Genomic DNA, 26,297 nt, shown 5'->3' on the forward strand with positions numbered 1-26,297 from the left:
TGTTTATTTAGTTAGTTATTTTTGGCTGTGCTGAGTCTTCACTGCATCACGAGGGCTTTCTCTAGTTGCAGCAAGTAGGGGCTACTCTCCAGTCACAGTGTACAGGCTTCTCGTTGCAGTGGTCTCTCTTGTTGCTGAGCACGGGCTCCAGTGAGCACGGGCTTCAGTAGTTGTGGCTCACAGGCTTAGCTGCCCCACAGCATGTGGGATCCTCCAGGACCAGGTATTGAACCAGTGTCCCCTGTATTGCAAGGCAGACTCCTAACCACTAGACCACCAGGGAAGCCCTTTTCCTCCTCTCTAAATAAATGTATTTATTGTGATTATCCACCTTTCCCTTGCGTATTATATATTGTGATTTGAGAACAGTTTAATCTGCCATTTAATCACAGATTGCTAAGCAGATCATGAGAAGCACATCTAGATTAAGTAAGTCAATAGGAATGGATCATCCCTTGGTCTTGGACCTGGATTTAGTGCAGATCCACCTTTGGACTGTCTTCCTCCTAGGTTCCATTTTTGGTTATATGGAGGATAATTCCACTTTCTTAATGGAGGATGTTTTTCCAAATAGTGTGTGTGTCTGTGTGTGTGTGCGTGTGCATGTGTGTGTGCGCGCATGTGTGTGTGCGTGTGCATGTGTGTGTATGTGTGCATGCGTGTGTGCATGTGTGTGTGCATGTGCATGTGTGTGTGCATGTGTGCGTGCGTGCATGTGTGTGTGCATGCGTGTATGCGTGCATGTGTGTGTGCATGTGTGTGTGTGCGTGTGTGTGTGTGTGCGTGTGTGTGTGTGTTTGTGTGTGCGTGTGCATGAGAAGTAGCCAAATGGTGGAAAGCAGTGGACTGTTTGTAGCTCTTTGCTTTGGTCTGTCAACATGGTTTGCTGTTCCTCTTTTCCTGATGGGGATCCTATGCCCCTCTCAATGCAGCTCTTCTGGGATTGCCCATCACACTGATCTGCACCCCCAGCAAGCCATGCCAGTAAGCCCCAAACCCCAGGTAGGCTGATCACACTACCCCAGCTCCTCTTAACAGTGATTCATCCAGTGGATAGTCACCTGCCTAGGAGAGGAGACTCCTGGAACTGAAAAACTGTCTGTCCCCACTGACGTGGCTAACATGGGGCAGCTGCTGCCCATCCCACCCCACCATGTAGTTCACAGTAGAAGAAAGTGAAGCCAGCTCACACTTAGAAACAGAGGAGGCAAGAGACAGAGAGAAAGGGAGAGTCCTACTCGTGGTGTTAAGTGCCCAGTCCCAGTTCCTGATGATGCCACTCGGGTTCTGATTCCATGCGCTCCCACCACCCCTGTCCTTTTCAGCTATGGCTAGTCTGAGATGTGCTTCCATCGCCTGTGACAGTTTAAAAAGAAATCTCATTAACAGACACTTGATGCTGCCGAGTGAACAGAGGAGAAATGAGGACAGAAAATGGTTTTACCTTTTACATGAGCCCAGACTGCACAGGCACTTCTTCTCACCTGTAAAGGAAAGTACAGCAACAGATATAACTGGGCGGTATGTGATGTCTGTTTAAATAACACACCTTTGCCCTCCAAGTTGCAGGGTTTTATCTCTTATTTTGGACAACATGATGTTTAATGTCTCATCCTGGGGACCTACCTGGTGGTTCAGTGGTTAAGATAGCATCACCAGCTCAATGGACATGAATTGGAGCAAACTCTGGGAGACAGTGGAGGACAGAGGAGCTTGGCATGCTGCAGTCTATGGGGTCATAAAGAGTCAGACATGACTTAGTGACTGAACAGCAAAAACAATCAGTGGTTAAGACTCTGTGCTTCTGCTGCAGGGGTTGCTGGTTCAAACCCTGGTCAGGGAGCTAAGATCCTGCATGCTGTGCAGTGTGGCCAAAAAAGAAAAGTCTCATTCAGCTGTAATGTCTTACAATTTAGCCTTATGATCACCAAGCATTCAAAGGGTCTGGCAGGGCAACAGAGACAGAAGTGACCCTAGGAATGATGACCCTAAAGCTTTCCAATGGATCTCAGGAAGTACACACTCCAGGGAAAGAGCAGGGATGGCAGTGAATTCCATTCCCCTTGCCAGCTCTCAGCAACTGGCACTGACTGCCTGGAGACTGACGTTGAAGAGGATTCCAAGGTCACATCCAGGTTCAGCAAGACAGTGATGCATCTTATGGGCAAGGCTATAAGAAGGCTTGGGACATACAAATGCTTCTCTAGATGACCACTATTGAGCTCAGTTGTTCAGTCGTGTCTGACTGACTCCTTGTGGCCCTGCAGACTGTAGCCCGCCAGGCTCCTCTATCAATGGAATTCTCCAGGCAAGAAACACTGGAATGGGTTGCCATTTCCTCTTCCAGGGGATCTTCCCGACCCAGGGATCAAACCCTCTTGTGTCTTCTGCGTTGGCAGACAGATTCTTTACCACAGCGCCACCTGGGAAGCCTTGCGTCAAGTGCATTTAATAAAAGATAATATGCAGGAATAAAGTGAAGGGTATCACTGACTCAATGGACGTGAGTCTGAGTGAACTCCAGGAGTTGGTGAGGGACAGGGAGGCCTGGCGTGCTGCGATTCATGGGGTCACAAAGAGTCGGACACGACTGAGCGACTGATCTGATCTGATCTGATCTGATATGTCAAGATACTGGGAAAGAAAAAGGACCTCAAACAGCAAGACTGTTACTAGGGAACTGAGTGTATTAAAGGAGAGACATAGACAGGGCCAGATAAAGAAGGGAGCTCATTAAAATATGGTGGCTTGATCAGATGTACATTTTATAAAACTCACTCTGGCAGTAGTATGGAGCAAGGGTACAGGTAGAAGAGGCCAGGCGATGAGTTAGAAAATTGCTGTTCAGACAGGGAGGTCAAAGGCTAAACAGTGCTAATGAAAGAGAGAAAAGGATGGTTTTAAATGGCGTTAAGGTGACATAACTGACAGAATTTGATAATGGACTGCACAAGAAGATAAGAAAAAGAAAGACAAGAATTATTCCTAGATTTCTGTACTGACTTCCCTGGTAGCTCAGATGGTAAGGCATCTGCCTACAATGCGGGAGACCTGGGCTCAATCCCTGGGTCAGGAAGATCTCCTGGAGAAGGAAATGGCAACCCACTCCAGTATTCTTGCCTGGAAAATCCCATGGACGGAAGAGTCTGGTGGGCTACAGTCCATGGGGTGGCAAAGAGTCGGACACGACTGAGCGACTTCACTTTCACTTTCTGTATTGGCAACTAGGAACACGGTAATGTTACTTAGTGGGGCAGATACATAAAAGGAAACACAAAAAGAGGGGACTGGAAAACTCATTCTTACCAATTTACAAAGCTCTAGTAAGGGCAGTACTGGCAGGTTTGAAATGGCAGCCCAAGCTGACTAATACACCCTCCCAGACCAAAGTCCCAGCCTGAGACAGCAGCTCTGAGCAATCTCTAAATTGCACACATACTCTACCGCCAGCGTTGTCTATGGCTAGAGATACCAAGTCAGGATCTCCTGGTGATATTCTAGCAAGGAGGCCTTGTCTCAGTCATAACGACCTCTGCAATAAGTTAAGGGCAATATATTCTGGACTTTAGTCTTTCAATTCTTAATCCCTACATAATTGTCACAAAACACCACCAGACCTTTCTGCTACTTGGACATAGTCTTAGTTTTATATCAAGCATGATAATGGCACATTTGACTTGTGTCCTATACAAAATTTAATAGCATGTTTCAGTTTTAAATACGTGATGAACCTTACACGCAAGATGCCTCAAATTCATCAGCCAAGAGATGTTTCTATTAATAGAATTTTTCTAGTCTTCATTGCCAACCAATATGAATTGATATCAAACTTTGAGTTCTCCGAAGGCAATGGCACCCCACTCCAGTACTCCTGCCTGGAAAATCCCATGGACGGAGGAGCCTGGAAGGCTGCAGTCCATGGGGTTGATGAGGGTCGGACAGGACTGAGCGACTTCACTTTCACTTTTCACTTTCATGCATTGGAGAAGGAAATGGCAACCCACTCCAGTGTTCTTGTCTGGAGAATCCCAGGGATGGGGGAGCCTGGTGGGCTGCCGTCTATGGGGTTGCACAGAGCCAGACAGGACTGAAGTGACTTAGCAGTAGCAGCAGCAGGGCAACCATGACAATGTTCCTTCCAGAAGCTCTTCCACCTCTGACTGATCAATCCAGCTCTGGCTATTCTGCTTGTCTGCTGCTGCTAAGTCGCTTTAGTTGTGTCCGACTCTGTGCGACCCCACAGACAGCAACCCACCAGGCTCCCTCGTCCCTGGGATTCTCCAGGCAAGAGTACTGGAGTGGTTTGCCATTTCCTTCTCCAATGCATGAAAGTGAAAAGTGAAAGTGAAGTTGCTCAGTCCTGTCCGACTCACAGCGACCCCATGGACTGCAGCCCACCAGGCTCCTCCATCCATGGGATTTTCCAGGCAAGAGTACTGGAGTGGGGTGCCATTAGCTCATTATAGTTATTCATTCTGTAAAGAGTATACATGTCCATGTTTTTCATGTTTTTCATGAGTTTCCATGTCTTAAGAAAGAACCCTGTTTCTAAACACAGATTCTCTAAGGATTGAGAGATGAGAGTGGGGTTTATGCAATAGCCAAGGAAGTAACGGAAGCAGAAAATAGAGCCAGAAAATAGTGCTGAGCATAATCTGCCCCTCCCTCTTGCTTCCCAGAGAATGAGGGAAGGCAGCAGCCTGGCAGGAGTACAGGGAAGTGCCAGAAAGATCTAGATGTTCCACTCCAGCTCAGGCTTCCGCAATGCAATGGGATGAGGGCATTCCATAAAGCTTAGGAAAAAACAAAACAAATTCAGTCCAAACACAGATTCAAACAGGTTCCCCCAGCAAGTTCAGACTATCCACCTCCAGAGAGGTTTCACCTGCCCTCCTTTATAAAGTGAAAGGGTTCAACACATGTTTATGGTTCTTCTATGCAGTGTTCATCTCAGATATGGGGAAAACAAATGTTCAAATATTTAAAATTCACATGAAGAGGAAAATATCAAATTCAAAAGAGTTTTTAAAGAAATATACCTCATTCCATTCACTTGTGATTCGTAATATAATGCAGTAATCATGCCCTGTTTTCAAGGGTGCATTATAATATTTCCCATAGTACAGCCTGTCTCCAATAGGTATCTCCATGGCATCATCGGGAATATCCTTGGCCAGCAATTCTGCAGTCACGTATCCACTGGCCTCAGAAGCTTCGCTAAAGAATGAAGCAACCTCTTCAGAATCACAAGCAAATGTGCTTTGGAGGGCCGAGGGAAGCACTAACACCTGATATGAACTGTAAGAGAAAAGAAAACGTCTATCAGACCCTTGCTTGGGTTGCGGCCGGGGGTGGAGGGGTCATTCATTCATTTATTCACACTTACTGAGCACCGGCTATGAGGTCAACACTTTGCTAGATGCTGGAGATACAACACTGGATAAAAGTCCCTGCCCATGTGGGCTTCACGATCTGACAGCTCCAACAGTCCTGGAACTCCAGTTGGAACCAACCGTATTCATGTTTCATGACACTGGGGGAGTGATCTCTCTAAGCTCTGGCTGCAGATGGCTACCTGGGAAACTGCCTGGAGCATACGTGTCATAAAGTTGATCTAATCAGTGATTTTTCTCGTGGGCAAACAAAGTCCGGCTGGGGAAAGGCTTTAGCAGTCACATGGAGCCCTATTGCCTACAAGAGTTAGGGCACTAAGTCTGCCAAAAGGCTCCACATAATCACATGAGGAGCCTAAAACAGAACTCATGTGACGGACACTCCCTCCAGTTCATGGACTGATACCGAAGTTCCTATGAAATGAATGAGAAGCACGGAGTGCAAAGTCACGGTGAACTCATCTAGTCTGACAATATCCTTCAACAGCTGGAAAGGGAAAATCTTGTATGTTCCCTACATGTGGACAAAGAAACACACTAGCAATCTGATGCCATTTTATCATGTTTCAGTATTATTTATCCCACCATATAGAAAATCTGTCAGCAAAAGAAAGTGTAAGAACAAAAACACTCTGAGAATAAATCACATCTTCCTTTCTATTTCCATCTGCTTGGGCTCATCTCCTAGTAAGTTTTGGGATGTCTGCTTTCTCTATCAGGCTTGATAGTAAGGACTTGAATGATTTGCATTTTGCAAATCTTTGCACAGTTCTTTGGCTATGACTGACTCCCCACTGATGTTTCTTGAGTTGAAATTTCAGTAAAGAAGAAAAACATGCATCAGCACCAAATATGATTCGGATAATTTCCCAAACTCTAATAATTTCCCAAACTCATATGTAATTCTATTTTGCCAATAAGTATACACTTCTTGCTCCACATTCCTAATGCCCCATCTCCTGCTTGCTAAGAGTCCATGAGTTACTAGGTTAATAGCGGGTGTTGGACTTAGAAAGTATCCATCCACCAGGCTCCCCAAATTCCCAGGTGTCCTCAGGGCCCTGATTTCCACAAAGTTTCTGGATTCACTTTCAGCAATGAGCTCTGTACAAAAATAACAAAGTAAAGCCCGCAGGGCAATGCTTTGTCACTGCCACCACCAGTAAACATTTACTAAGTCTCACAGCCTACAAAGGAACACCTATAACAACAAACTTTCCTGGGGACTTGAAGATGAAGACACCCCTATGAATCACAGACACAGGTTAAAAAGTAAATGGGCAGCAGGCTCCATGCTGTCTGTAAGTACATCTTCAAGTCCCTCTCATCTTACCATGTAGGTAGTGATGTTCAAGTGCAAGTTCAAGGCTCACTTGAACTCATCTGGTTCTGAACATTTCCCAGTAGAGGTACCATTCAAGAGGCATAAAGCAGTCTCCCCAGTTAGTATGATCATAACCACCCGAGTCGCTTGATAATTGTACAAATTTCCAGCCCCCATCCCAGACCTACTCAATCAAAATCTCCAGTAGAGTCTGAGAATTCATGTTGCTGATAAAACATCCTAGGTGATTCCTGGAATCTGGCAAGTGTGGGAGACATGAGCATAAGGAGAGCCTGGCTACAGGTGCATCATCCCTCAAGATCACCCGGGCCTGGAGGGGAGGCGTGGGGCCGGAGCCCCCACTCCACCAAGTGCCCAAGCCACTGCCCCACACCCCGATCCTGGACAATGCACATAGCAGACTCTGGGCTGCCACCCACTGGCAGTGCTGCTTCCCCCAGCTCAAACCAGGTATTCGAGCCAAGGAAACCACCTCAACATCCTGCTGGTAATCAGTGCCGATGACACTGGGGAAGCAGTCATGGCTGTTGAGAGCATGACTGTTCAGAAGGACTCTTCCCCCTCTCTCCCAACACTACCCTCCCTGATGACTCACAAATCTCCACTTCCTGTTTTGGAGGCACTGGCCGGCACAGAGCCACAAGGGTAGACTGTCACTTGGCTTTTCTTTCTGCCTTACATAACTACCTGGCCTAAACATCACGTACGTATTGCACATTCTCTCAGGCCCTGAGGTCACGACTTCCATTCTCCTTCCAGCAACAGAATTACAGTGCCTTCCAGTAACTTGTCAGGAACTAAGACACAGAACAACTTAGGCCATACACATGCCTGGAAAGACTTTTGAGCATTTACTGGGCTCAAACGAACAGACACGAAGAGCCCAAGTTTCATTATAAATGGACACACAGATAATTTTGCTGGACTTTCTTTTGACAGTTTTGTGATATCTCATGAATTTTACCCTGATTGTACTGTAGGGTCATTAGACTGAAGGGTCAGGAGAGCCACAGGCAGTGTGGGTTAGGTCAAGGAAGCAGGATATTGCCATCTCCTCTTTTTTAAAGTTAATTTTTATTGGAGTATAATGACAGTGTTGGAAGAGTTTCTATGGTACAGCAAAGAGAATCATCTACACGTATATATATACCCCCCCTCGTTTTTGGGTTTCCTTCCCATTTAGCTCACCACAGAGCACTGAGTAGAGTTACCTATGCTATGCAGTAGGTTCTCGTAAGTTACCAATTTTATATACAGTAGTGTATATGAATCAGCTGCAATCTCCCAGTTCATCCCACCCTTCTCTTTCCCTCCTTGGTGTCCACACACGTTTTTCTCTCTGTCTGTGTCTCTATTTCTGTATTGCAGATAAGATCATCTATCCCATTTTTCTAGACTCCTGTCAGTAAGTTGCTCATCTCCCCAGGTGAACATCAATCTTCCTCTCTAAAAATGGAATATGTCTGCTTTCCTAATCCTGCCATGACCTGTGTAAATAAAAAGCTTAATTGAACACAACACAGTCCACCACCTGATGTAAATTACTTCCACCCTAATACTGTCTGGAGTCCAAGAAGCAGTTATTAGCAATGCAATGCCTTACCCACATCTCAGTACTTGAATGAATTAAAGGAATTATCCAAATGACTGTCCCAGAAACCACTACACACACCCCAAGGTCACCCTTAAATAAAGGAAAATACATTCTGTCTTTGGCAAGTGAAATGATGCTCCTGATCCACCATCACTAATGGATATACCTGGAGGCATGAGTGCAAAAGATACTGCCTGACATGTCACAGGCACCCAAACAATGCTTATTCAATAACCAAAGGAGCAGATTCAGTTTCTCGAGCTTAGCTGCCCAAATGCTCATCTCTGGTCCCTTAAAAGTCTCTATATTCACTAAGGAGGCTGCTAGTTGGAATTAAAGGCTCAGTTTGTGCCCAGTCAGTGAAAGTCACTTAGTCATGTCCAACTCTTGGCGACCCCATGGACTATGTAGTCCATGGAATGCTCCAGGCCAGAATACTGGAGTGGGTAGCCTTTCCCTTCTCCAGCAGATCTTCCCTACCCAGGGATTGAATCCAGGTCTCCCTCACTGCAGGCAGATTCTTTATCAGCTGAGCCACAAGGGAAGCCCAAGAATACTGGAGTGGGTAGCCTATCCCTTCTCTGGCAGATCTTCCTGACCCAGGGATCGAACCAAGGTCTCCTGAATTGCAGGTGGATTCTTTACCAACTGAGCTATCAGGGAAGCCTAGTCTGTGCCCAAGGAAACAAAAAAAGAGGCCCATTGCCTTAACTACCGAAGTGTAGCTACCTAGAGAGAGGTCTCATTCTCACTCGAATCAGTGTTTCCAAAACACTCCATGGGACCACTGGGCAGCCATGGGAAAGAGGCCTCTACTCACCTGATGGGTCCATTTTTCTCTGTGGCTTTCCTCAGTCGCAAGCGTGGCAGAGGCCCTCCATGCACAGTGAAAAAGTCTACTTCCGGAAGGGGAGGCTCTGAAAACATGTTGCAAAGAAGAAAACGGGTGTGATCAGAACAAGCAGAAACATGAAGAAAGTGGTCCTCATGGGACATCAAGAGGAAAGTTTTCATGAAAGAAGTGATGAGCAAATTCGGACACACGCTCCAACACGGGCGAATCCTGAACACATGAGGCTAAGAGAAATATGCCAGACACAGAAGGACAAATACCGCATGATTCCACTTGGGTGAAATCTCTGGAACAGGTAAATCCATAGAGACAGAAATACATGGGAGGTTGCCAAGGGCTGAGGGTGTGGGTAGGGAATGGGGAGTTATTGCTTAATGGTGAACAGGGTTTCTGTTTGAGGTGATGAAAACATTTTTGAAATAGATAATGGTAATGGTTTACACCACTGTGAACGTACTTAATGCCAATAACTTGTGCCCTGAAAAATGATTAAAATAGTACATTTTATGTTGTACATATTTTATTGTAATTCTTTTAAAAAGCGATGCCCCAGCACTAAACAGAGGGTGGAGGCTGTGGTCATTTCAAATATCTTGGAAGATAGGTTCCTGTTTGGTGAGGAGACCAGCATATCCGACTTCTAGATCCTTTGGGAAAAGTTTATTATTATTATTAATTATTATTATTTTGGCTGCTCTGTGGAGCTTGTGGGATCTTAGTTCCTTGACCAGGGGTGTGTGTGTGTGTGTGTGTGTGTGCGCGCGCGCGCATGCGCGCGCATGATTATCCTTTTATTTTTATTTTAATTAATCAATTTAATTGGAGGATAATTACTTTACAGTATTGTGATGGTTTTTGCCACACATCAACATGAATCAGCCACCTGACCAAGGAATGAACCTGCAACTCAGCAGTGAAAGCGTGGAGTCCTAACCTCTGGACTGTGAGGGAATTCCCTAGACTTCTAGAGCCTTTATAATCACACAGCTGTCTGCTCTTATCTTGCTTTCCCCAGCAACCAGATTTTCCAAATAGTTACTCATGGGGAGGAGAATGCACTGACTGGTTGACACTGGGGTTCCATCATCTAACTGGGAGTTACATTCACAGTATGAACATACCAGCCACCACTCTGCCGTGGGGGTCACACAAGTAACATGTGTTGGGCACACAACACATATATAGACGTGCCCTACATATGCCTCGCCTCATTTAATCTTCTCAACAGTGCTATCGAGTGGATGAGAGTTACAGAGAGAGATAGAAAGAGAAAAAATAAAATATGAAGTCCCCCCGAAATTCCCCAGAATGTTGCCACAGTGAAATTAAGAACTAGAAGGCCAAAACAGACACTCAAGATTCTTTTACCCAATTAGAAAATAGATTTAGAGTAGAAATTTTCAATTCAAATTATAATTTAAAAAAAAAGTTTAGACCTTCCAAGATAGGTCTTAAAGCTCTACTAAATATGCTATTTACACACTGCCTTTCAACAAATATTTACTAGCCACCTCTATGTGAGGCTGGGAGAAACAGCCATGGAAGACATGGTTTCTGCTTTCCAGGAGCTCAGAGTCTGATAGCAGAGTCTTGTAAACAGGTGGTGCTTGGAGCTACGATAATGAGAGTGGTAGGAATGCAGGGGAAGAATGCCTGACCCAGGGCAGTGGGGTGAGCCTATCAAATACAGAAACTGATATACTCAGAGGCGGGAGATGAGAGAGAGTGCGTGTAGAGAGAGAACAGCAGGAGTTCAGTGTTGGCCAAAAGTTTGAGTTCCAGCTCAGCAGAGGCAGAAAATAAAGTGACAAATGTAGGACTTCCCTGGTGGCACAGTGGATAAGAATCTGCCTGCCAATGCAGGGGACACGGGTTCGATCCCTGGTCCGGGAAGATCCCCCATGCGGAGGAGCAGCTAAGCCCACGGGCCACAACTACTGAAGCACATGTGCCTAAAGCCTGTGCTCCGCAGTAAGAGAAGCCGCCGCACTGAGAAGCCCAAGCAACACAAAAAGGGCAGTCTCCACTCTGCAACTAAGGAAAGCCCGCACGCAGTAAGGAAGACCTACTGCAGCCAAAATTAAATAAATAAGTAAATAAAAATTAAGCGGTGTGTGTCTAGGTCAGATCTGAGGTCCTGTAAATAAGGAGAAGTCATCTAAAGATTCTTAGCAGATGTATATTTTAGAAAGACAATTTAGACCGCCAGCTGGAGGGTGAATTGGAAAAGAGCAAAAGCATAGATTGTCCAAAATCTGGGTAAGAAGTGTCTGAGGCCTGAAGCAAGTGATGATGCTCACAATGGAAAAGAAGGGGCAGATGGAGGAGATACGTGGGGCAGAGACGGAACGGAAAGTGGCGCAAGATAAGGAAGGGGAAGGAACCTGGGCTTTGGTTTTGGTCGCTGAGTCAGTGGTGACATGCATCATTCATCAAGGTCTGGGGGAAGGTTCAGCCGCACCTCACTTCTAGACCTGTTAGGTTTGAATTCCTCGTGAAACCATCCAGCAGGCAGTTAGAAATGTGGTCCAGAGCTTACGAGCAAACTGTGAAGGTGACACGGAGTCAGTCATCAACAGAAGGGGCTTCCCAGGTGGCACCAGTGGTAAACAACCCACCTGCCAGTGCCGGAGACATAAGAGACATGGGTTCAATCCCTGGGTCTGGAAAATGCCCTGGAGGAGGACATGGCAACCCGCTCCAGGATTCCTGCCTGGGAAATCCCTTGGACAGAGAAGCCTGGTGGGCTACAGTCCATAGAGTTGCGAAGAGTCAAACGCTACTGAACCAACTTCGCACACACGGCGGCCCAGAGAGATGGTATAAAGGCATCTGAGAAAAGATGAGGGCCCAGAGTGGATCACCGGGACACCCAGGAATCTAAGACCAGGTGGATGAGTGAGAATTTCCTATAGTGTTTATTAAACACTAAGTCTAGAATTTCTTCCAACACCACGCAGATACAGTGGCCATACAAATCATGTTTTCCGTAAATCTGTGGCATTGTTAAAGGCCCTTGGGATGACTTGGAACAGCCTCTACTTACAGTTAAGACAGCATCCTACAGTATTGAAAAGTCCACCATCTTTCCAAGAGGCGGCCAGAAAGAAATTCTATAACACCCCTGAGGCAGACAGTGGCTAGCCTCCTGCAGCAATGGGGAGAAGGGAAATGCAGACTGAAAAGCCCCACCAGGTTCCCCACCAGGGAACAGGAACATTCCAAGCAGCTCTACACTGGGCCCTCAGGCTATCACTGAAAGGCGCTTTCCTTGGTGACATTTCGTCCTCACAAGGAAAGTAAGTGGTTTTTATCACACATTTCCTGTTTTCAGCCCAGAGGGAGATTAACTGTTTACTCTTTCCTGTGTGAGAACCCTCCTCGGGCTCTTTTAAGTTATTCCTCTGTTTGCTTTTCTCTGAGATGAATAATTCTAGGTCCTCTAATCTCTTGGCGAACCTTTTAAAACCACCCAGTTTCTCACCTACTCCAGGAACAGCAGAACAAAGCACTTGCCCAGTTTAGGGAAGGTGGGCCCGCAGCAGGGCAGGGAGGCCCCCCCAGTTTAGGGAAGGCGGCCCGCAGCAGGGCAGGGAGGCCCCCCCCCCCCCCCGCCGGTTGTTCTGGGCCACATTGCCCCTCTCAGCCCCACAACCATCCAGTGATTCAGTCAACACATGACTTCCAGACTGCTTTCTGTTCTGCCTGCTCACCACCTTCCCCACCTTATAAATAGTCTGTTTTTCTCTCGAATACAAAAGCCTGAACTTGAGTAGACTGTTTCTTTGCTGCATTTTTGAGGTTAAATACCTTAGTGAAAATTGCTCAGTCGTGTCCAACTCTTTGCTACCCCGCGGACTATACAATCCATGGAATTCTCGAGGCCAGAATACTGGAGTGGGTAGCCTTTCCCTTCTCCAGGGGATCTTCCCAACCCAGGGATTGAACCCAGGTCTCCCGCATTGCAGGTGGATAACTTTACTTCTAGCCATATTTTCCAAGATGCTGTTTCCCCTCCCCAAACTGCTGTCTTTGGCTGGTCTGCTCTCCTTTCCATTGGCCTATTACTGATTTAAACCAAATCAGACCCAAGGCAAGAAATGGGTTGTGTCTGGGCTGGAGTTTTTCACCCTGAGTATGTGCTCTGGGGGCAGACCCAGAAGGAAGACATTCACTGCCGCTCCTAGACGCCAACAACGTCCATTCTCTCCTAGAAGTAAGTGGCAAAGGGATTACGGAGGCTGAGAAAACTTTGACGATTCAGGAGAAAAGCAATGAGGCAGAACCTGTCCCCCAAAATATTAAATATACTATAAATTTACAATAACTAAAATATGAAGGTAAAAGCACAGTGTAGGCAAAGCAATGGAAGAAGCTAGATAATCAAGAAAGAGACCCAAATAAATAAATGAGAATATAGTGTGTGGCATGGACAGTCTTTCCAAAGGTGATGGGGAAACTGGCTGATCATTTGGGGGGAAAAAAGTTACCATGTAAATTTAGCCTTATACCACACATCTAAACAAATTCCAGATGGGTGCAAGCTAAAATGTGAAAAGCAAAATTGTTAAGAAGCATTAGAAAACAGTAGAGAATAAGAACTGATCTGATTGCAGAGTGGGAAAGGCTTTTCTTGGCATGACCCGAGGCAGAAACTATAAAAGAATCAATAGAATTGATTACATGAAAACTTAAAATGTCTAAATGTCAAAAAGAATACTGAAAAGAAAATTCAAGAGTAGATAACCTGGGGTGCAATATGTATAACAAAAGATTAATATCATTAATGTAGGCAAACCATTAAAATCAAAGAGAGAAAGGAAGTAACAGAAGTGCAAATGTGTTATTCCTCTAAGACCCACTGAAATGAACAAAAAGTAAAGGAAAATTTTGTCTGCACCAAACTTAAGCAAAGGTCCCAACCTTATGCTATAAACCTCAAGTAAGTGCAAGGAACTAACACGTGAATATATAAAAGTAAAGATACCCCAGAGGTTCTTTTCTAATCTTCAGCATCTCCTAATTGGACCACGACCCTCAGGCAGTGTGAGTGTGTTAGTGGCACAGTCGTGTCTGACTCTCTGATCCCATGGACTGTAGCTCACCAGGCTGGCATGATAAATTGAAATTGACAGCAGTGGAGAAAATAGAGCTTATGCCGTAAATCATCAGGTATCACGAGGTGAGCTGCAAGCCCCTTGTCAGTAAGGTTATCAGACTTGGCTTCCCAAGGAGAAGGAATCATCTTCTTTTTATCGTTATCTCCTTCAGCACTTAGCACTGGTCTTTGTACATAACCAATCAATAGGTATTTGCTGCATTAATTGTTATGTTTCAGTATACCTTTCAACCACCCAACACACAGAAAGCCTGCCTTTTAGGCTTTTAATATAAAGAAGCTTTCCCATTCATATTTTATAAACAGCTAATATTAATATAGGATGGGCTTCCCAGGTGGCACTGGTAGTAAAGAATCCACACGCCAGTGCAGGAGATATAAGAGATGTGGGTTCGATCCCTGGGTTGGGAAGATTCCCTGGAGAAGGGAATGGCAACCCACTCCAGTATTCTTCCCTGGAGAATCCCATGAACGGGGGAGCCTGGCAGGCTCTGGTCCACAGGGTCACAAAGAGTCGGACACAACTGAAGTGACTTAACACTCACACAGCGTTAACATAACATTGTGAAAATAACACATCCAGCCCACTTTCCTCTGTGGTGTACCATCTTGTCTCTGTGGGGCCTCGGAGGGGGTGCAGATGCTTTCAGTGAGAAGAGTGGGGAGACATCCATCCCCAAACAGTCATTTCCTTAAGGGGCTGGGGGTTGATCTGAAGTTAGAAAGTAGCTGGGAGATTTCTGGGGATAGAGGAACAGTTGACCCTTGGAGGTATGGAAGGACATACGTGCCTTCATCCTGGGCTGACCTAACATGAGGACCTCAGACATCAACGAATCTGTGTCCATGAAAGACTCTGAGAGAGCCTGGACAAAGAGGGAAACAGCTGGGATGAAGGCCAGCAGGAGCCAGGGTGGTGCCCTGCATCCAGCCTGTGGAGGTGAAGCCCTCCCTGCGGACACAGGAGTTCACAGCCCTTAGATGGTCTGTGGAAGAGAAGCCCACGTCAGGAGAACTCAAGACACCTGGTCCCGCATGGTCCTTTCCTGAGGACACAACAGTGAGAGACGAGGGGTCAGAGGTGCGGGCAGTGGTCCCTAGTCCTGTAGCAGGAATCAGAGCTATCCTGGCTGGACCTTTCTGCGAAAGGGATAGTCCAATAAAACCCGGGACACATCTGTATTTTCAGTGGCTCTCCTGAACATCTGAAAAGGTGCATTCTCTTTTCCTTATTACGAATACAGAGATGGGGAAGTTCTCATGTACGTTGCCAGTCTTGGCACTGAGGACAGACTCAAGAAGAAATGATTTCTTGTACATATTTATTTCCTTTTTCTCTTCCAGCACTCTTGGTTCCATTATGACCATTCAACCACAGATGATCACCGCATTGTGTCGAATAAATGGTTTATCTACCTGCAGGTACCGGCTTTCTCTCTCTCTTTCCTCCTCTCTTCCCTCCTCCCTCCACCTCTCCCACTCTGGTTCTCTCCTCTCTCTAAGAAGAAAATTTTGCCTATAAGTTTTTTGACTTGGCAAACCTAGATGCATATTAAAAAGCAGAGATATCACTTTGCCAATAAAGGTCCATATAGTCAAAGCTATGGTCTTTCCAATAGTCATGTACAGATATGAGAGTTGGACCATAAAGAAAGCTGAGCACTGAAGAATTGATGCTTTTGAACTGTGGTGTTGGAGAAGACTCTTGAGAGTCCCTTGGATTGCAAGGAGATCAAACCAGTCAATTCTAAAGGAAATCAACCCTGAATATTCATTGGAAGGACTGAAGCTGAAGCTCCAATACTTTGGCCACCTAATGTGAAGAGCCAACTCATTGGAAAAGACCCTGATGCTGGGAAAGATTGGAGGCAGAAGAAGCGGGTGGCAGAGGATGAAATGGTTAAATAGTATCACTGACTCAATGGACATGAATCTGAGCAAATTTTGGGACATAGCAGAGGACACACGAGCCTGGCATGTGACCTCTATGAGGTCTCAAAGAGTTGAACATGACTGAGTGAGCAACAACAGAAAACAGCATGTCCTGTGTATGACAGCTCTTCTGACCCTTTGGGTCTACATCAAGGATGAACGTTCATTCTTCCCCTTGACCTAAAGGGTGTATGAATGAATGGTGGGGCTATTCTGAGGAATTCCCATCAACAGGCTGCCTGCGGAAGCGTGTGGGCCATGAGTCAGAAGCACTGCGCTCTCCTCTCATCTCACCACCCTTCTCACCAGCACCCTCTTGTTTTCACTGCAACACTTGCCTCTGTCCTTCAACATTCCGAAAACTTTCATTCTCCTCTGAGGTCAGCAATATATTTAAAGCGCATGCTTTCATCTTGTTCCCATCAGCAAGATTTAACTTAACATAAGACACTCAGAATGGAAATTCCATGCACTTTTCTTCTGGGAAACCAGCTGCTGCGTATTCCAGGTCCAAACCCCTTGCCTCACATTTCTGGTAAAATTCAAATTTTACGATTTTACTAAAAGAGTCACATCTTAGGCAACGAAGCATATCTGTTCTTCATTAAAGAGAGGGCTTGGAGTCTGTTTTTCTCTTGTTTGTTTGCTTAGAACTTTCACACTTTTTAAAAATTGCAAATTCTTTAAAGTGGGATAGAGACGGAAAACAGGCAGGCAGGGTCTCAATGAATTCAAACAGCTCAACAGTGTCCCCTGGTGGCCATGAGCACAGATACAGGGTGCGTGAGCTACCAGGCTGTGTTTCATGTACAAAACAAGGTATAAATGAGGCTCATCAAGATGAAACTCTCTCTCCCAAATCAAAACATATGAAATGCTAATGTGAATCAGCAATGCAAAAACATCCAAACAGGAGAAGGACCAACGAGTGGGAGACTGAATAGCTATTCATCTTGATAAATCACCATGGGAAGAAATGCCCAAATTGAACATTTCCTTCCAACTCACCAGCTGGTGAATTCTTTCTTGGTCTAAAGCTTTCATTAACTAACCAGGCATTTTCTCAATGCCAATACCACCCGCTGGCCATTTGGAGATTGGTCTTCATATGCGTTCATTACAAAAATATTTCTTTGCTGTGTTATCACTGTCCTTACGTGGGCTAGCACGATCCTTATGTGTTGGGGATTCAAGGCAGAACACACAGACAAAAATCCCTGCCATCAGAGTGCTCCTATTTTAGTAGGGGAAAAGAAAACAAACAAGTAAAATTCAAAATACAAGTTCTGAAATGAGTTCTGTGCAGAAATTCAAACAGAGGAAATGGATAGAGAGTGATAGGGTGGTGATGGGGAGGTGATTTTTGAAAGGATGAATCTGAGCAGAAATCTGAGTGATAGGGCTTCCCTGGTGGCTCAGATGTAAAGAATCTGCCTGCAATACAGGAGATGCAGCTTTGATCCCTGGGCCAGGAAGATCCCCTGGAGAAGGAAATGGCCACCAGCTCCGGTGTTCTAGCCTGGGACATCCCATGTCAGGAGCCTGGCAGGCTGCAGTCCACGGGGTCGCAAAAGAATCAAACATGAAAAAAAAAAAAAAAGAATCAAACACGACTTAGTGACTACACAACAATGACAACCTGTGGAGAGAGTGTCTCAGGATGAGTAAGCCCAGATGGAAAGACCTGGATGCAAAAACAAGTCTGACCCGTTTGAGAAATAGCAAGGAAGGTAGGGAGGCAGCTGATGCTTAGTGAGAAAGAGAGAGGGCAGAGGAAGATGAGGTCAGTGAGGTAGGCAAGGGCCAGACTACACGTTCCATGGTCAGGCACATGGATTCTATTCCAACACTAACGCAAACTCATCAGACAGTTTTGAGCTGGGGATGACATGTTCTTATGTGAATGTTTTTCTTATTAATTTTTTTACTGGAATATAGTCGATTTACAATGTTGTGTTAGTTTCAGGCGTACAGCAAAGTGAATAAGTTTTACATATACATATATCCACTCTTTTTTAAGACTCTTTTTCCATACAGGTCATTACAGAGTATTGAGTAGAGTTCTTTGTGCTATACATAGGTCCTTATTTGTTATCTATTTTATATATTGTTGTGAAAGTGAAAGTCTCTCACTGCTAAGTCACTTCAGTCGTGTTCGACTCTGTGCGACCCCATAGATGGAAGCCCACCAGGATCCCCCGTCCCTGGGATTCTCCAGGCAAGAACACTGGAGTAGGTTGCCATTTCCTTCTCCAATGCGTGAAAGTGAAAAGTGAAAGGGAAGTCGCTCAGTCGTGTCCGACTGTTAGCGACCCCATGGACTGCAGCCTACCAGGCTCCTCCGTCCATGGGATTCTCCAGGCAAGAGTACTGGAATGGGGTGCCATTGCCTTCTCCGGAAAGTCTCTCAGTCGTGTCTAACTCTTTGCCACCCCAAGGACTATACAGTCCATGGAATTCTCCAGGCCAGAATACTGGAGTGGGTAGCTTTTTCCTTCTCCAGGGGATCTTCCCAACCCAGAGATCAAGCTGGGGTCTCCTGCATTGCAGGCAGATTCTTTACCAACTGAGCTACCAGGGAAGCCCTATACATGGTTGTGTGTATATGTCAATCCCAACTTCCCAATTTATCCTGCCCGTCCTTCCCTCCAGTAACAATGTTTGTTTTTTATATCTGTGACTCCATTTCTGTTTTGTAAATAAGTTCATTTGTACCATTTTTTAGATTCTACATATAAGCAACATTACATATTTGTTTTTCTCTGTCTGATTTACTTCACTTAGTATGACACTTTGAGTGATCTTCTTAAATATTTTTTATTTCAATTTTTAAAAAAAAATTTTTTAAATGTTTTGGCTGCTCTGTGCAACGCATGGGACTTTAGCTCCCAGGGATCAAACTCACATCCCCTACATTGGAAGCATAAAGTCTTAACCACTGGACTGCCCAGGAAATCCCTTGAGTGATCTTTTTAAAGCTCTGGTGAAGATGAAGACCGCAGCAGGTGACAGGCAACTGTGGAAGCAGGGAGAAGATTTAGAAGCTATTGCAGAAGTCCAAGCAAGAAGTTGCTAGCTTGGATTAAGCTGCTAGTTGTAAAGGCAAAGGGGGTAGAAGTGGTTGGATTCATGTTTATTTCAGGAACAAGCCAGCTTGTTAAGGGCTAGAAACTGGTGGGAGAAGCAGAATCAATTACAATTACTTTATGGCTTGAGCAGTCAGTGAATAGGAATGCCAATAACTGAGATAGAGAAGCCTGGGTGGAAAATGGATTTGTGGGGTAAAGACAAAGATCAGAAATCAAAAGTTCTATTGGTCTTGCTTATTAAATGTTCAAATAGGATATTGGAGACAGGTAGATATATGGAGCTCAGAGGACAGAATGTGACTAGGACAGATACTCGGGAATTGTCGAAATACAGGTATTGTTTGTAGCCATGAGACTGGTAGAGATCACCGAGGCAGAAAGGGTAGATAATGAGGTAAAGGGATGAGAAGGCAGAGGGCGGGGCAACATTAAAGTAGATGGAACTGGTGGAACAGACTGGGAAAGAGCAGCCAGCGAGGCAGCAGGATCCAAAAGCCAAGAGAAAAGGTGTTTCAAGGAGGGGATGCCAAATGCTGTAGAGAAAATCAGATAAGAATAAAATTGGCCGGCGGATTTTGCAAGATAGAGACACTCCCAGTAAAGCATTGAGAACAAATGCCTCTGGACTGCAAACAAAGACAGAAGAGGAGGTAAGGATGTGGCGCCTCCACAACATTCTTGCAGGGAGGTTCACACTGTAAAGACGGGAAAGACAGAGCAGCTGCAGGGAATATGGCACCCAAGGAAGTACGTCTATCTTTGTTTGCATTTAAAAAGGAGACGTGACAGCCTGCCAAGGCAGTGGTGGGACCCATTCTTTACTGGGGGAACAGACGCGGCAAGAAGGGATGGCAGGGTTAAGGGAAGATGGGGGCAAGAGAGTTGGGACCAAGAGAGAAGATAAAATACAGGTTCTGCCTGCAGGCAGCCCCGGGAGACTTTGGGAGTAGGAAGTCCTCACCTGATTACTTCTAATTTTTCAGGAAAATAAGACACAAGAGGCTGGAGGACACCATCACAGAATTGAGGCGAGATGAGAAAATGAGTGGAAAGTGATTTTCTAGGGTACTAGAGCAGGACTGCCAGTCATTCTCCCCCGGAGAGTAACCCACTCTTAAGGTACTTGTAACAGAATCACAAATAGGTTATTGAGAAAGAAACAGAGGACAAATTCTTCTTAAGGATGAAATAGTTCAAATATCCAGAAGAAATGTAACCAACACTCATGGATACACTCCCCAGATTTATTCAATGCTGCTATTTTGTTTTAGATATCTTTTAAGAAATAAAACATTACAGTTTCAGGGAAGTCCCTTGAGAACCTCTCTCCAATCTTCATATCCTTCTTCCTCTTTCTCTTAAAGTTCATCATATAATGATAAAAAGTAATAGTGTGCCTCTTTGTTCGAGCCTATACAGCTCTGCGGCGATTTCATTCGGCCAAATGCTGTTATTCAAGATTTACCTGTTATCTGGGTTGTCAGGGAGATGACCACAGGAAGTTCAGAAGACAAAGCCTGGATGCTGACACTGTAGTTGGTACCTGGACTCAGGTCCAAACACGTCTCAGGAGTCTGACTGCTGGCAGTGATATTAAAGATCATTTCCTGGGCAAATCCTTTTTGATACCATCTCTGGCCCCAAATGTGGACCTGAAACATAGAAAAGTTCACCAGGTAAATTACTAGCTTGAAAGGTTGAATGCCTGGACACTTACTTTTTCTCATGGGCACTCTTGCTCTCCATTCTAAAGTTCCTCTAAAACGTGAAATACATTATGCGGTATCCTGGATGGGAGGAGGGTTTGGGAGAGGCTGGATATATGTATATGAATGGCTGAGTCCCTTTGCTGTTCCCCTGAAACTACCAGAACATTGTCAATAGGCTATGCCCCAACACAAAATAAAAAGTTTAAAGTTTGAGAAAACAAATATGAAATACAAGTAGAGCTGTAATACTATAAATATTTGGGAAGTCCATAATTATAATATCATCAGTAAAATAAATATATTTTTAAATCAAAATGCACATCAGGCCCTGAAACTGACGAGTTTCTCCTTTTTTGTTCCCACACACATAATGGCACATGCCCAGTGAGAAAGCCTGTTGGCAAACCTGAAGAAGGAAGGCCAGAGAACAATTTCCTAGGAAAAAAAAAAGAATCTGAACTAAGGCTTTTCCAGAGCAGGGTGTGCGTTAGGATACTCCTAGCCGGTTTCTGGTAAGACCTGGGAAGGGTTTTTCTCCTCTCTCACCACCTTCTGACATTCCCAGCATCTGGACCAACAGATCCACTTTTCTTCCTACTTACTTTCTTCTAGCAGCAGCTCATCCCATGGTCTGTACCTTTGCTACAAACATATTTAGCTTTAAAAGTTCCCCCTTGACTCTCTAGGCAACACATTCAGACCCTTATCAGAGGCACCGGTGCAGAGAGACACACACCCATGAAAAGTCGCTGGCTTCCTTCCATGGATTCCGCCTGAACCTCAGCTCTGTGTCAGACTATGTTACACAGAGAAACTCTCATGTCTTTCTCATCAATCCCCAAAGTCTCTGACTTCAAACATGCGGCAGAAATGCCCACTTTCTTGCTTCTTCTTCTTTTTTTTTAAGAATTGCATTCAGTTTTTATTTTATGTTTTTAATTTTTATTGGAGTATAGTTAATTTACCATGTTGTGTTAATTTCAGGTGCACAGCAAAGGGAATCAGGTACACGCACACATGTATCCACTTTTTTAAGAGTCTTTTTCATATGGCTCATTAGAGAGTATTGAGTAGAGTTCCCTGTGCTACACCTCAGGCTCTTACCAGTTATCTGTTTTATATATGGTGGTATGTATATGCCAGTCCCTGGGCCTCCCTGGTGGCACTAAGACTAAGAGATGTGGGTTCAGTCCCTGGGTTGGGAAGACCCCCTGGAGGAGGGCATGGCAACCCAGTCCAGTATTCGTGCTTGGAGAATACTGGAATGAATGACTTGCTTCTCTGTTACAAGTACCTCCCATGGACAGATGAGCTATGTGGGTCCATAGGGTCCCACAGAGTCAGACATGATTGCAGTGATTTAGCACACACGCACGCATGTCAGTCCCAATCTCCCAATTTATCCCTCCCTCTCTTATCCCCTACCTCTAGTTCATTTGTACCCTTTTTTCACACTGGAGGATAATTGCTTTACAATGTCGTGTTGGTTTCTGCCAAACAACAACGTGAATCAGCCGTAAGTATACACATGTCTCCTCCTTCTTGACGCTCGCTCCCACCACTCCACGCCATCCTACCCATCTAGGTTGTCACAGAGTACTGGGTTGAGCCTTCTTTATTATACAGCAACTTCCCACTAGCTATCCGTTTTATATATGCTAATGTGTATATTTCAATGCTGCTCTCTCAGTTCAGTCCACCCTCCCCTTCCCCTGCTAAATCCACAAGTCTGTTCTCCATGTCTGACAGGCATTAGTACCTGCAAATAGGCATTAGTAACTTTTTTTTTTAGATTCCACATATAAATTATATCATATGATATTTGTCTTTCTTTGTCTGACTTATTCACTCAGTATGACAATCTTTGGATCCATCCGTGTTGCTGCAAATAGCATTATTTTGCTTTTTTAATGGCTGAGTAACAGTCCTTTGTATATATGTTACACATCTTTATCCATTCCTCTGTTGATGGGCATTTAGGTTGCTTCCATGCCCTGGCTACTGGTAAATAGTGCTACAATGAACACTGGGGTGCATGTATCTTTTTGAATGATGTTTTCTCAGGGTATTTGCTCAGCAGTGGGATTCCTGGCTTATATGGTTATTGCTTCTTATTGCAATTGTAACTATAAATCTTTCATTGATTATGGAAGCTATATAAGTGGGGGTTTTTTTTGGGGGGGGTGTTGATATTTTTTGAACCTCTCACACAAGACAAACACCTAAAAAAAATAAGTTTCAGTAACTTACTAAATACATCTCCTCTATATCAGCTGTCTTCATACTTCTCCATCTCAAGCAGGTTTCATTAAATACTGAAATGTTACTGATGGTTTGTTTTACTGCAAGAGGAAAAGAATGAGAAATCAACTTACACCTTATACCAAAATACTACTTTCTAATTGAACAATCTTCCAAAGATAAGCATTTACAAGAGGATGCCTTCTGCACTATTTCAGTTTAGAAACTAGTGGTAGCAGTCCAAGAAACCCCATTTTTATATGCCAGTAAACTCAGTCCTGATGAAAGATTCACGACCAAAAGATACCCAATCAGAGGATCCTTCTTAAAAATTATGTGTCTATTCACTGCAAATTCCCTTGGTTTCCTAAGCTAAAACTCATTGTCTTTGCCTTGGACAAACCTCATTTAGACAAAAAAGCACCAGTTTGAAATTCTGAGCTGAGAGCAACATTTCAGCAGAGAACTGAGAATTGCTCCCTGAGGAAATAAAAAAGGCCACCTCAAACAGTCAGGCTTTTCATGATGGAAAGCGGGGAATGGTCCCTCTTGGTTTGGGCTTCCTCATCTTTTATTACTAAAGAACCATTCATTGGTCTCTGCTCAATGTCATGGTAATCAATCCAAAAGATAGTTCAGATCTGGTACTGTGTAATATAGAGGCACATTCGTCAAGCTTTTAAAATAAAGACTGTGAAAGTGTTAATCGATCAGTCGTGTCCAATTCTCTGTGATTCTGTGGACTGTAGCCCACCAGACTCCTCTGTTCATGGGATTCTCCAGGAAGGAATACTGGAGTGGGTAGCCAATCCCTTCTCCAGGGGATCTTCCAGACCCACGGATCAGACCTGGGTCTCCTGCATTGCAGGCAGACTCTACTGCCTGCACCACCAGGGAAGCCCCAAATAAAGACTAGTTATTCAAAACTCTGGTATCAGAGGTTACTTCCTTCAAAGATGATCCCTGTCCCTAAACTGAAAATAATATATCAAACTTGCTAAGAAGTTTCATAGGAACACTATGATGATTAATATGTGATAAAGACAACTCCCAAAGCACCTGAAAAAAAGAAAATCTCATGAGAGCCAACCCTATTGTGTAACCCCCTCAATTAACAGGTTCCTTTGAAAGAAGCCAAGCCAAATGGACGTGACCCCTTTTTATGGATTGGGCAGCTTTGCCCGAAGAAAACCTGTTCCACAGGTCACAAGCTTTACTTCAAATGTTGTAAGACAAAGTAGGGAAGAAAGTATAGGTGATTCAGGTTAAGGCAATCTTGCTACTAGGTATAGAAGATGGTTTTAGAGATAAATAGCAGTGGTTAAAGGAAACTCACACTTCTTAAATTTTCAAAACATATATAATTTTAATAGTATTTAAACAGTTCCAGATCATACAAAAAGGTAGCAAGTTTCCAATTCATTCAGTATGACCGGATAATCAACAATGCCCAAGCTATACAAAATGGCACAACTAATAACTAAACACACTATGCCAAACTCAGTTATAAATATAAATACAAAAATACAAAATCAAATAATAGCAAATAGAAGTCAGCAATACATTCAAAGAGCAGTATACTAGAAACAAGGGAGATTTACTCCAGGAATACAGAGATGATCATTATTGCTGCTGCTGCTGTCACTTCAGTCATGTCTGACTCTTTGCGACCCCATAGACGGCAGCCCACCAGGCTCCCCCGTCCCTGGGATTCTCCAGGCAAGAACACTGGAGTGGGTTGCCATTTCCGGCTCCAATGCATGAAAGTGAAAAGTGAAAGTGAAGTCGCTCAGTCGTGTCCGATTCTGTGTGACCCCATGGACTGCAGCCTACCAGGCTCCTCCATCCATGGGATTTTCCAGGCAAGAAAACCCTGGAGTGGGGTGCCATTGCCTTCTCCGTGATCATTATTAGGAAAGACATTAATAGATCAAAAGAGAAAAACCATACGGTCACTTTTATATTCATAATGGTTAATACATTTAATGGACATTCCTTTCTAGAAATCTTCATAAACTAGGATTTAATTTGATAGAAACTCACTGATTTAAAGGAGTGTTTATTAGAAAACACCATACTTAGTGGTAAAACAATGAAGCGATTTCTAGAAAAGTTAAGAACAATCCAAGGATGCATGGCGTGACAGCTGCTATTTAGCCCTTTTGTTGTTGTTTAGCCCCTGAGTCATGTCCGATTCTTGCAACCTTGTCAGGCTCCTCTATACTCAGGAGATTCTAGACAATGCAGACCTAGGCAATGAAAAGATGAGCTATAAATGCCAGAAAGAAAGGGATCATATTATGCAACTGCTAGTGAATCGAAAAGAATCAACTAAAAAACAAATATACAATAGAAAAACAAATAATAGGAATTTGGCAAAGTGTACCCAAAGGTAAGAACATAGAAAAACTAACAGTTTTCTATATATCTGCAAGAACAAGTATGGTGGGCCGAATAACGGTCCCTCCAAAGACATCCACATCCTAGTTCCTAGAATCTGTATCATGTTACCTTAATGGCATACAGACTTTGCAAATGTAATTACAGTGTGGAAGATTATCCTGGATTATTCAGATGGGCTCAATGCAGTGACAAGGGTTCTTAAAAGAAGGAGACAAGATCAGAGCCAGAGAGAAATTTAAGGTTAAACTGAGGAGCTTTAAAGACTGAGGATGGGGCCACAAGCCAAGGAATATAGGCAGGCTCTAGAAACCAGAAAGGGCAAGGAAAGGGATTCTCCCTTTGAGCCCCCAGGATGAACACAGGCCTGCTCACACAAGTAAATTGAAACCACAAATAAAACAGAAAAATAAAAAGACCTCTATTCACAAGAGAAGAAAACATGAACAAACTTCAAATACCTAGAAATAAATCAGAGTAGAAATGTCCAAGACTTACATTGTGGCAGGAAAATTGAAATAATACTTTTCTTAAACAGACATGAGACTTTTCTTTTCTGATAAACAAGGAAAATAAGGAAGCAATGAACAAGCTGGGGAAACAGCATAAATAACCCTAAAAG

General features: G+C 44.2%; 1 protein-coding gene across 1 annotated transcript in view; it reads right to left on the bottom strand.

Annotated features, from left to right (window-relative positions):
• Positions 1 to 26,297, bottom strand: part of SUSD1 (sushi domain containing 1) — a 137,212-nt gene that overhangs the window by 19,105 nt on the left and 91,810 nt on the right. Inside the window, exons 11-15 of the mRNA XM_027550509.1 lie at positions 23,285 to 23,376; positions 20,791 to 20,977; positions 9,153 to 9,249; positions 5,040 to 5,298; positions 1,445 to 1,484 (exon numbers count right to left, since the gene is read on the bottom strand). Coding sequence (XP_027406310.1) covers positions 1,445 to 1,484; positions 5,040 to 5,298; positions 9,153 to 9,249; positions 20,791 to 20,977; positions 23,285 to 23,376 — 675 coding nt within the window. The remainder of the gene's footprint in view (positions 1 to 1,444; positions 1,485 to 5,039; positions 5,299 to 9,152; positions 9,250 to 20,790; positions 20,978 to 23,284; positions 23,377 to 26,297) is intronic.

This window comes from Bos indicus x Bos taurus, chromosome 8, assembly GCF_003369695.1.
Source record: "Bos indicus x Bos taurus breed Angus x Brahman F1 hybrid chromosome 8, Bos_hybrid_MaternalHap_v2.0, whole genome shotgun sequence".
NCBI classification, from domain to species: Eukaryota; Metazoa; Chordata; class Mammalia; order Artiodactyla; family Bovidae; genus Bos; species Bos indicus x Bos taurus.